The sequence below is a fragment of the Scyliorhinus canicula genome, chromosome 11 (assembly GCF_902713615.1).
Source record: "Scyliorhinus canicula chromosome 11, sScyCan1.1, whole genome shotgun sequence".
Classification (NCBI taxonomy): domain Eukaryota; kingdom Metazoa; phylum Chordata; class Chondrichthyes; order Carcharhiniformes; family Scyliorhinidae; genus Scyliorhinus; species Scyliorhinus canicula.
Genome location: NC_052156.1, coordinates 120,964,488 through 120,977,087, shown reverse-complemented (window position 1 = coordinate 120,977,087; position 12,600 = coordinate 120,964,488). Strand labels below are relative to the sequence as shown.

Here is a 12,600-nt window from a genome sequence, read left to right as displayed (position 1 = left end):
TAAGAGAGTAGAATCAATCATTCTGGATTCTCTCGGCTGGTTGCTGTCTAACGTGATTCATGGGAGAGATTAGGATAAGACTTTACTGATGTTCTTGTAGGTAAACAGCAGGATCCCACTAACAGCACAAGGTGAATAACCAATTGACTGTTTTAGGCAGTATTGGCTGAGGAGAAAACATTGGTCAAATCATTGAACTCCCTGATCCTCTAACAAACCATACGATGGGAAGATTCATATTTGATGTTGTTAACTCAGTATTGTATTGATCTGACATTCACAGCCATCAACTCGCATGTGCCTTGGAGGTTAGCATACATTTTGGAACAGCACATTGAGAGTCACTGGGTGCAAATGAGCTACAACCAAGCCAGGGTAAAAGGATAGTTCACCAGCACACCCCCCCCCCCCCCCCCCCCCATCAGCATGTTGACCTACGGGATATCAAGATAGTGCAAATTCAACATTTTTGGGTGCCTGCAGAGAACACATCTGTATGCTCACAAATGAAAAGCATGACCCATACAAGTAGCGCCCAACGCACTGGCTGCCCCAGGGGAATCAAGGGAGGCAACCACATGACTGAATTTCTCACCTAATGGCTTTTGTCTTCCTGGTATTTAAGTGAACAAAATCTCTGCTCTGACACTGGATACTCAGGCAAGCATTCTGACAATTTAGTGATTGGGTTCAAGAGAGATGGTGGTGAGAGAAAAGTGGTTGCCTTCACTGTACATGTGGAAACAGATTCTGTATTTTCAGGTGATATCACTGAGGGCACCATGTAAATGAAAATAGGAGGGCCCATGGGGGACACTAGAAGTAACCGTGCAGAGGCAGTAAGGGAAGCCGTTGCAGGTTCTCTGGCCGTGGCTGAATAGATAAGAATGGAACCAGACAAATGTAGTCTCATCCGGATGACAGCAGAAAGGCTGCAGGCAGGTTGAAGGATGAAGGGGAATTGTTTACCTTTGTTACAGTCCACTGGGGTGTCATTTGTAACTTTGTGCGACAGGGATGGAAACCTGATTGGAGGGCTTTCAACATGTAGTTTTGAGAAAGATGGGCATTGATTTGGGAGGCAGAAGCACATATGGATTTTGGGAATGAAAGAGAAGTTTAGAGATGGAGCTCTTGTCTGTAAAAGATCAGGGGAGGATTGTTTTTTTATGAAGAGGTGTTGGCAACTTTGAAGGACTGGTATCAGTATCTGAGAAGGGCAAATATTTAACAGGCAACCAGGAAGGGGAGATGGGTGGGTCATCAGCAGTTTAGTGGGAATCGGATTGAGGGAGCAGAAGGTAAGCATCATGGACAGAATGAGCTTCGAGATAGAGAAACTAACGTCAAATGAGAAACAAAATCACTCATCATGCAACTATGCCACATGTGGTAGTCCTGAAAAATTGAAATTGAGGAATGATGTGTAGCGTGTACAGTGGAGGAAATTAACACCAAGTATTTAAAAGGGAAAGCTTTGGATCAAATTACTGAAGGAGTTTCATCTCAAGCTGTAGAGTATAAAAGCAAGAAAGTGTTGAAGTTATGCAGTCCCCAACTCAATTAAGCCACCTGATTTTAGGAAACTAATTTTAGGTACGAGTTTTGAAAGAAATCCAGGAACAAATAACACTCTGGTTTCTGAGATGCAAAGACTAGGAATTTAAGAGAAGCTAAATGAACTACCATTCCATGGAGAAGTGCACCAATTGAAATGTTAAAGATAATGAAGAAAAATGACCAGATAGATAATTATACTAGATCTTCCTACCAAAGGGAAATCTTTGATTTAGTAAAATTAGCAATAACCATAGTGACTACCAATTTTAAATAAATTTGTACATGAGAAAAAGGATAGTGTGGGCTAACAACTCTGTCTGACCAATTGCAGGAAGACGTACCAGCGGAAAATTACAAATAGATATACATCACGAGCAGCAAGAATGAAGTGGCAGTCACTTGAACGTAGAGTTACTGAAATCATAATGCAGAGGATGACCATTGCTAACATGGAAGCTGATATGAACCGACTTCTCACGGTAAGAACAATTTCCCCTCCCCGCCCCTCCCCAGTTACCTGCCTTCCATCCCCCCACAACTTGAAAATTAGCAATGAAAGCTTTTTTTTCTGCAAATGTTACCTGGCCAGCTGAATAGACGCTTTTAGTTTTTTTTTTTCTTTTAGACTTGGGAGAACAACAGGATGATGTCTACTGTCAAGTGCTGAATTTCTTGTATTTCTATTTCTAAACTTCTGTACGGTGTTTGACTTTTTGTTTGAAGGCAACACGATAATCCAATAAATGTTATCATAATTTATGTCTTTTGCTTTCAGAAACCACTTTTGAATTGAGAGTTATTTATTGTCGTGTGAAAGCAACTGGTAAAAGTGTCATCAAAATAAATCAAATTTATGAAGTTGAAACAGATTTTGCCTGTTCTACCACTATTTACATTTTATTTTATTTATTCCTTGGGTGTGAGTGTTACTGGCCAGTTCAGCATTTGTTGCCCAGCCCCAGTTGCCCTTGGGAAGGAGGTGGTGAGCGTCCTCCTTGAACCACTGCAGACCATGTGATGTAGGTTTACACACGGTCCTGTTAGGGAGTTCCAGAAGTTTGACCAAGCGATCATGAAGGAACAGCAATATAGTTCCAAGTCAGGAAACTGTGCAGCTTAGAGGAGAGCTTGCAGGTTGCTGCTAACTTTGTCCTTTTAGATGGTAGGCGTTCTGGGTTTGGAAGGTATTGTCGAATTTTAAAGAACTGACCATCTGGCCAGCTACTTTTAATAATTTAAATTATACTGGCAATTTGAGGTTGGTTAGTGGTGTTTTTCTTTGTGTTGTGTCATGTGAGAGTACCTTTAAGAAATGGATGTTTAAGCCATGTACCTTTAAGAAGTGGAGCAGCTCATATTACTGAAGTGATGTCAGAGGGTGGAGGGAGCTGAGCTGAGCTCACTTCTGCTTTTGGTTTTCAGATTTGAGGAGAAAGCTGGGAGTGTTTGTGTGTTTTGCAAAAAGCTGCAAGAAGAAAACGCAGAACTGGTCTGTTGATGTCTGAAAATCCAAAGACTATAAGTATATTGAATGTAACCTCATGTCTGTTGTTAAAGATGAAGTCTTTTGGAGGTTTGAAGGAACATTTTGAGGGATTATTTAGTGTTGTATTATTTTTGGGGTTATCTTTGAAGTAAGGGGTGTTAAGTGATCCAATATTTATTTAAAAGGTTAAGTTGAGTTCATGGAATAAACATTGTTTTGTGTTTAAAAATCCACGTGAACATAATTGTAATACCACATCTGGAGACAAGCTGTGAGCTTCAAAAGCAACAATACATTAAAGGGGGAGGTTGGTTGAACTCCATGATACATTTTGGGGTTCTGAAAACGCCCCTCCCATGACAATTGGGGGCTCGTCCGGGATCATTTGTTATGGAGAGGCGTTTTCAGAACCCCAAAATATGAGCTGCTCAATTTCTTAAAGGTACATTGCTTCAACATCCATTTTTTCAAGGTACTCTCACATGACAGTTGAATGTTTACCTGGCTTGAAGATTCAAAAGGCATATCTGGTATTCTATGTAAGCAGGCGCTGAAAACTTGACTTCTGTTAGCATTTCTTTGAAATAAGTGTAGGTTTTTTTTTACTGTGTTTACACATTTGTCTTATTTTTTCTTATCCCTTTCTATTCACTGGCTTCCCACTGCACCCCCTCCTCTTGACCACCCCTCTTGTTATGCAATTAACATCTTTGTTGAATGGTTTCAATGGTGTTTTAAATTTTCCCATACAATACATTGGCTATCCTATCTCTCCATTCGTAGAGGCAGGGTTTGCAGGCAGCAAATCATGATTCTCATGTGGGAGTTTGGAAGATTAGTGTCTGCCACAGGTGAGGCCAGAACCTGCTGTCGTTCACAACTGGTTGACCGGTTGAGTAGTACTGCTGCTTTTCTTTTTACATTTGTTTTTAACTTGTTTGTGTACGGTTGAAAAATGTAAAAATCTTTGATAGTTTTGTGCACCATTGATCATCAGACACTAAAGAAAGCACTCGCATTGAAATCAGTAGGATGAATATTTACAGGCTGTATTTGAGATTGTAGTTGATTTCAGTTCTCAATTCTTACCGTTTTCCCTTTGTTTATGTTGTAGCAACGTGAAGATTTGACCAAAAGACGTGACAAGTTGAATAGACGGAGAGAGAAATTTTCACAAGAATGTGTAGATGACAAAGCAATCCATAGTATTAATGAAGAAACCGAGTCTTTGAGTGCAAATATTGATTATATTAATGATAGCATTTCAGAATGCCAGGCAAATATCATGCAGATGGAGGAAGCTAAGGCAAGTCAATTTTATAATTATTCCTTATTGTTGTATGTGTTCGGAAAATAAAAATCCCCAAAAATCTACACACAAACCAAAGTTTTCAAATGCGTGCATCATTCTGTCATGCCAATGTATAGAATAAATGTCATAATTTCCGCCTGCAACGTGTATCCTCAGAGAATCCATAACTATTTCTAGTGTCTGAACGAAAGTCTGAGTATATCATGTTCTGAGTGCATTTAGCTACCTTAAATTGAGCCTTGAAGGGTGACATTTGGAGGAGGGCAGAGTTTTGTTGGTGAGCGTATTTGTCATTCTCGTAAAGTGAGATGAGATGGACCATAACAAAGGTAACTGTAGCATCTCTGTACTGGTGAGATTTGTTTCACACAACTGGTACAGATTCAGAGAATGTTATTTATGGGAGAACTCTTAGCCCACATAGACTAACAACATTCTGTAGTTGCTCCTTCTCTTCTATGCACCTCCACTCCCACTCCATCTTTATCCCTTACATTTAAGGAATTCAGCCTCTTGCGCACAATTATATTAGGCATCCAGTGACTTACGACCTTTTCTCCCTGCCCAAAAGTCTCCTCAAAAACTTCTTTCCTGCTCTGTCCACTCCCAAGTGTGTAAAGCTCATTGACTTTGTCACTAAAATTGTGACCGCTTATTCAGCTGTCTCTCCTGCTTTCCCCGAACTATGAACCTTTGATTCTCCATATTTTCTCCCTTCTTGCATTTTCTGACTTCATTATATCCATAAGACTGACCTTAAGCTGCCCTTATTTTTTTCCTACTTAAGTGGCGACTTCACAACCTCTTCCTGTACTGAATTCTAACTGGTTAATCATGATTACTGTCATCTTCTATTTCAAAAATGCCATAATTACAGCCCAACTTTGACCTTTCTGTCTTTGCAAAGCGTTGGCTGAGATTTTCCAGCCCTTCCTGGCATCAGGATCTTCCCATCCCGTCGAAGGCGACCCCGCAGCAGTTTCCCCGGCGGCATGGCCGACGAGCAACGCAAATGACCATCGACTTTGGTGGAATTTAATGTTTTATGGATCTCTGCTCGTTTAGACTGTGGTGGGAGCCCTTCCAAGTAGTGGTCTGGGGTTGCTGCAGTACTCAGGCAGGCAGGGAGGGCCTCCAAGCCAGTCTAGACTTTCTGCAGCACCCAGGCAGGCAGAGAAGGCCTCTAAGCCTGCCTAGAGTGCTGACGATGACTCTTCCCAGCTCCCCACCAAGTCGAGGGGAGGCTGCCTCTGTTGTCAGACTACTTGTTTAACGTTCATCCCTGGAAAAGCCGCAGTTTCCTCCAGTCACTCAGTAGGAAGACTTAAATCATAGCTGTTGTCACATGTGACAAACTCTCTATCCACTCTGCCAAATAATTTCCCTCTTTGCCCTTGGGCAGAACCGGAATTCTCTTTTACCTGGAGTTGATTTTTACACCCATAACCTCCATCAAAGGTTGTCTACTTCCATCTCCAAAAATGAGTGATCTGGCCTTATTTTAGCCCATTTGCTGTTCTAACTTTTTTGCATTCTTATCATATCTAATTTAACTATTGCAATACTCAAACCTGACAGCTTGTGATCATGATCATGGCTCGGCACAACATTGAGGGCCGAAGGGCCTGTTCTGTGCTGTACTGTTCTATGTTCTATGCACTCCTACCCTCACTTAACACTCTACATCAACTTATTGTGCATACTGTCTCGAACACTCCACTGGCAAATGTACTTACAGCTAACTCGTGCCTAAACTTTGGAATTCCACTGAACCTCTCTATCACTGTACCCACCCTTTGAAAGTCCTCTTTAAAATTTACCTCCTTGACCATAATATATATATATATATATCCTAATATATCCTCCAGTAACGGAGAATTACGCTCTTCTTGCACTTTAAAGAACTTTGGGACATTGTTTACTACAAAAATGTCCATTCAAACTCAGGTTATTGTTGTACAAATAAAATAAGCACTACGCTCAGTAGTATTGGCCCCACAGGCTATGCCAACTAGTTTTTAGCAATTCCTACACATGGTAACTTAATTGTGAGTCAAGTTTCACATCAGTATAAATTATTGCGTTTTCAAACAGAATCTGCTAAGAGGATGGTGGATTGATTTGATATTTGGTGCTCCTGTAATCAAGGTAATCATGAGTTTAGAGCTAGGTTCTAGAAGCACCTTTACTGGGTATTATTTGTTAATCTTCAGATTTCCTGTTCCCAGTGCATTCAATTAATAGGAAAAAAGAATATGTCTGTTGGCTAACGATATAATCTAGTCAGCTAAACTTTCTTAACACTGGCAGGAGTATCAGCAGTCCAGAGGTTACAAATCATTTATACAATAACAGAATTCTATTGTAGCATACTAGCAAAGCATTAGGGGTGATTAACCTGTTCACTTGCTTGCACCTTGAAAGTACAACAAGAGCACAAAGGAGGATACCACTTTCACATTAGAATTGACTTTCAATAATTTAAATAAAAGCCCATTATACTAAATTATGGCATAACCAGAGATCCTGAATCTTGATCTTTTTCTGGCTCTGTCTGTTGTGGTGGTAAAATATTTTAAGTGATTTTTATTTTTAAGGAATTACTCTGTTATATTCTTCCATAATGAAGGATCCTTGCAATTTTGCCCAGTTTACAAATTTATCGGTCCAAATCTTTATGTTTTCAACAATTTATGAAACCAATTGAGATATGTAAGATGCTAAAGGGGATTGACAGCATAGACGTAGAGTGGACGTTATCCTTTGCTGGATCTTCTAGAACGAGAGGTTGTAGTTTTAGGCTAAGGGATGGCAAATTTCAAACTGACACGAGGAGGAGTTGCTTCAGTCAAAAGGTCATGAATCTGTGGAATTCTTTACCCAAGAGTAGTGAATGCCAGAACACCAAACAAATTTAAGGAGGCGATAGATAGGTTTTTAATTAGAAGCGAGATGATGGTTTATGGGGAGTGGGTAGGAAGGTGCCATTGAGGCTAAGATGAGATCAGCTATGATCGTTTTTAATGGCGGAGCAGGCTATAGGTGCTGAATTGCCTATTCCTGCTCGTTTTTATTTTTTTATGTTCACTACTTCTGATACAGTTGACTAATCATTATTTTGTAGATCATATATGGTTTTGATTGTCTAGGTGGTGTAAATTTTACTGTAGCCATAACTTGATGTACAAAAACAAAACTCTGAAGGTGCTGTAAATCTTTAATGACAACAGAAAATGTGGGCATTACTCAGCAAATCAGATGGCACCTGAAGAGAGAGAAACAACTATCAAAGGTCATAAACTTGAAAACAGTAACTCTCTTCTTGATGCTGCCAGATTGGCTGAGTATTCCCAACATTTTTTTTTTGTTTTTATTATATCTGAAATGTGAAAATAAACCTTGTCACTATTATTTCCATGCACTCTGCTTTCTCATTCATTCAGTGATTTTCTTCCATTTGTTTCCCTTGCCTCCTCCCCAACTTTGATCTTGCCCCTCTCCCACATGGATGTGGAATTTTCTGCGTCTCCCCCCCCCCCCCCACCAACTTTGACAATGCTTTTGTCAAATTGAAGGAAAAACAGTTTGCAATAAAATTGAAGTGGAACATAAGTGAACCACATAAATAATTTAAATACAAATGTTAGCTATCATTATTGGATTACAACTTTACAGAAATGTTCAATAAGTAGTCTACATTCCTCCCACTGAACAGTGCAAAAGCTTGCATTGCTTTAATTTCCTCTTGCTATCTCCAGGACGAGGGGGGCACAGTGGACGTTTCAGCAGTAATCACTTCCTGCTCTTTGACAGAAGCTCGCTACATATTGGATCACTTCCTCATCATGGTTATCAATAAGGTACATTTACGAGCAAAACTCTGAAGACTTATTTATTTTAGTCAATTAGCCTGAGCATGCAGGCTAGTACTTCATCAAATAAAGGATAGCCTTGGAGAGTTACATGTTCAAGCCTAATTTGAAACTATCCAGAACATTACTTCCAGATGAAGTCTTAGTTTCAACATTAAATTCTTCAAGTTGACCAGTTCCGTTGCTTGGTACAGCTATGCCATACCCTCTTTGTGTTAAATGAAATGGGGATATCTCCAGATATCTCCTAGCAGTACTGGTTGGGCAGAGGTTACATGTTCTAGCAGCACTAGCTTCTAAGGAATTTGTAAATGTTTAATTTGGTGCATGAGATTTGTGCTAGATTTATGTACTTTTCTTCTCCTCCCTCCTTGTTGTCTCACCAGCTCTTTTGCTCTCAATTTATGGGGTCAATTATTTATGCATTTTGGTATCAAATTTCAAGCTATATGGAATTAGCTGGCTGAGCAAGTAATGTTGTTGCTCAAAATGTTACAGAAAAAATTGCGTGGTTTTCTCTTGCATGTCATTTGCTGATTTGTGATTTAGCTTTGGGGAGAGTGTGTTAATTATTTGGTTTTGCACAGTTACTGGCATGTAATTGGTATTTATAACCTTGTGTATTGGAGCAGATTAGGATGGTTATAGAATGGCTGTACAAGACGGTCAGAAGATAGTGGTAGCACAATGGTCACTTTTTAATGTGATACCTTGCAGACCTTTTAAGATGTAACTTGCATATGTTGGACATGTTATGTTTTTCCTAATTTCTGTATCTCATTATTCCATGGTTGGCTTGTGGTATTTGAATTGAATATTAGATTAAATATTTAGATTGCTTCGGTGCAAGGTTTGACCAGGAAGGCTCCAGGGTGAGCACAGCATTTTGGATTCCAATATAAAAATAGAATGCTAAACAATATTGAACTTTATTAAACTTCTCACTGACAGATTTGTATTGATGTCAAAAGAGAAAATACTGGAAAATCTCAGCAGGTCTGACAGCATCTGTAGGGAGAGAAAAGAGCTAACGTTTTGAGTCCAGATGACCCGTTTGTAATTGACATAGTAGTTCTAAGTACCTTGAAGCCTGCATTGCTTGAGTTTTTTGAGAATTTTATAACTAAAATTTATATTGCATACTTTTTCCCAACTAGATAACTCGAGTTAAAGTTAGTTCATCTTGTAAGAGCTTTATATGTCAGTAAAGAATTGATATTGACATAGAGTAGGGAATACAACATAGGCTTTCATATTCTGAGGTGAAGGGATCTCTGGAGGAAAGAAATTAAGTTGAACTTGACCGTCGCGAGGATATTTATTTTGCTTTAACTGCAATACTCTGTATTGTTGAAGAAAATGCCTCTGAAAAATGATCCATCTGGTCTTAGGGTCTCCAAGCTGCTCAGAAAGAATCTCAAATTAAGGTTTTGGAAGGCCGAGTGAAGCAAATAGAAATAAACAGTTCTACTCAAAACCAACTGCTGTTCCACATGTTGAAAGAAAAGGCTGAATTTAACCCAGAGCTGGAAGCCTTACTTGGAAATGCTTTGCAAGGTAACTGTATGACCCTTATCTATACAGGTGGCATGCATCTTTTATTTACAGTGCATGATGTCATTTAGATTTGTTCCACACACTTGCTGGCATTTTGAATTAATGCTGTTTGGAATTAATTTCTTGAATATTTTCTCATTTTGGAGTATGTGGAAAAATGTCATAGATAAAGTGATCATTAATGCACTAATATAACAAATTGGCTTTTATTCAACAGAATACGGTTAAAGGTATTTTCAATCTTTACAGCAAATTGCAAAGTGACTTTCTCCAGTTTCCCTATTTGGAACGGTGTATCAATATGCTGTTGTCTTAAAACTGATGACCTCTGACAAGTGAGATCTTGAACATAGTTAGTACATCTGGGGAATACTAGAAATGAGGGATTTTTTTTTTTAATAAACATTTTATGGAGGTATTTTTTGGTATTATAACAACACAAAACAATGTACATGAAACTGTAAACAAAGTGCAAAAGCCATCTCCCTCCCTTACAGGTCCCACCTTTATTAACCCCCTACTCTCAGTTAAACTAACGTCTGCTGACGATTAAGAAGTCGACGAACGGTTGCCACCTCCGGACGAACTCGAACAGTGACCCTCTCAAGGTGAACTTGATTTTCTCCAAACAGAGAAAGCTAGCCATGTCCGATAGCCAGGTCACCGACTTCGGGGGCTTTGAGTCCCTCCAAGCTAATAGTATCTGTCTCCGGGCTACCAGGGAAGCAAAGGCCAGAACGTCTGCCTCTTTCTCCTCCTGGATTCCTGGGTCTTCCGATACCCCGAAAATCGCCGCCTCTGGACTCAGCGGCACCCTTGTTTTTAACACCGTGGACATGACATCTGCAAACCCCTGCCAAAATCCCCTAAGCTTCGGACATGCCCAGAACATGTGGACATGGTTCGCTGGTCCTCACGCACATTCACGCCTATCTTCTATCCCAAAGAACCTGCTCATCCGAGCCACTGTCATGTGAGCCCAGTGAACGACCTTAAAGTGGATCAGGCTGAGCCTGGTACATCTTGCGGACACGTTGACTCTACTCAATGCGTCCGCACATAGACCACCCTCTATCTCCTCCCAGCTCCTCCTCCCACTTGCGCTTCAGCTCCTCGGTCTGTGTCTTCTTTGACCCCATAAGTTCCTTGGAAATGTCCGAAATGCTCCCTTCTCCTAGCCACCCTCTGGAAACTACCCTACTCTGAATCCCCCTTAGCGGTAGGAGCGGGAAGTTTGACACCTGTTTACACAGGAAGTCCCGCACCTGTAGATACCTGAATTTGTTTCCCCTCGCCAACCCAAACTTCTCCTCCAACGCCCTCATACTCGGAAAGCTCCCCTCTATAAACATATCCCCCATCCTCTCAATCCCTGCTCTCCGCCATATCCGGAACCCCCCATCCATACTTTCCGGGACAAATCGGTGATTATTACGGATTGGGTCCAGACTGATGCTCCCTCTGCCCTCGCACGTCTCCTCCATTGCCCCGACTCTCAGGGCCGCTACCACCACGAGGCTGGTGGAGTACCGTGCCTGTGGGAGTGGCAGAGGGGCAGTTACCAACGCCCCAAACTGGTGCCCTTGCATGAAGCCGCCTCCATACGCTCCCATGCCTCCCCCTCCCCACCACCCACTTCCTGATCATAGTTATATTTGCTGCCCAGTAAAGGTTACTAAAATTTGGCAGCGCCAGCCTGCCCTCTCCCTGACTCCACTCAAGCATTACCTTCCTTACCCGCGGAGTCTTGCCAGCCCAAACAAAGTCAGAGATCACTTTTTTGACCCGTTTAAGAAAGGACCGCAGAATAAAGATGGGGAGACATTGAAACACGAACAGGAATCTCGGGAGGACCATCATCTTCACCGTCTGCACCCTCCCAGCTAATGACAATGGGAGTGTGTCCCATCTCCGAAAATCGTCCTTCATTTGGTCTGCTAGCCGGGCCAGATTTAATTTATGCTTCCGGTCCCATTCCCACGACACGTGAATGCCTAGGTACCTAAAGCTTCCCCCTACTAATCTAAACGGCAGCCCCCCCAATCGCCTCTCCTGCCCTGTCGCCTGGATCGCAAACATCTCACATTTCCCCAATTTTAGCTTATGCCCCGTAAACCAGCCAAATTCCCTGAGAATCCTCATGGTTTCTTCCATCCCCTCTAATTGGTCCGATACATACAGAAGCAGGGCGTCCGCAAAGAGCGTGACTCTGTGCCCCCCCTACCCCACCCCAGGCCAGCCCCTTGAGTCTCTCCGAGCAATTGCCAACGGCTCTAAAGCTCGCGCAAACAACAGTGGAAGAGGGGGCATCCCTGTCTCGTCACCCAGTGCAGTCTAAAATAGTCCGATGTTATCCTTTCCGTCCGTACACTTGCCACAGGAGTCTGATACAGCAACCTGACCCAGTCAATAAAGCCCCGCCCAAATCTGAACCGTCCCACAGATAATCCCATTCCACCTGATCAAAAGCGTTTTCTGCATCCAGAATCAGCGAAATTGTGGCCTGTGATATCGTCGGGGGCAGCACCCCTCTTTCCATTGCCTCATTGAACATCCTCATCAACACCGGCCCCAATATCCCAGAGAACGTTTTATTAAGCTCCACTGGGTACCCATCCGGCCCCGGGGTTTTACCTACCTGCATAGCCTTCAGACCCTCTACTATCTCTTCCAACCCGATCGGGGCCCCCAGCCCTTCTACCAGCTCCCCGTTCACCTTTGGGAAATTCAGCACCCCCCAAGAAGTGCCTCATTCCCTCTGGCCGCGTAGGGGGTTCTGACCTATACAGCCTACTGTACAAATCCCTAAACAC

At 41.8% G+C, this 12,600-nt stretch overlaps 1 protein-coding gene across 5 annotated transcripts in view; it reads left to right on the top strand.

The window, feature by feature from the left end:
• Positions 1–12,600, top strand: part of kif21a (kinesin family member 21A) — a 175,040-nt gene that overhangs the window by 109,322 nt on the left and 53,118 nt on the right. For all 5 annotated transcript variants that reach the window (XM_038811220.1, XM_038811219.1, XM_038811218.1 and 2 more), the window contains exons 19-22: positions 1,892–2,039; positions 4,161–4,352; positions 8,117–8,218; positions 9,622–9,787. In XM_038811220.1, the coding sequence (XP_038667148.1) occupies positions 1,892–2,039; positions 4,161–4,352; positions 8,117–8,218; positions 9,622–9,787 (608 nt within the window). The remainder of the gene's footprint in view (positions 1–1,891; positions 2,040–4,160; positions 4,353–8,116; positions 8,219–9,621; positions 9,788–12,600) is intronic.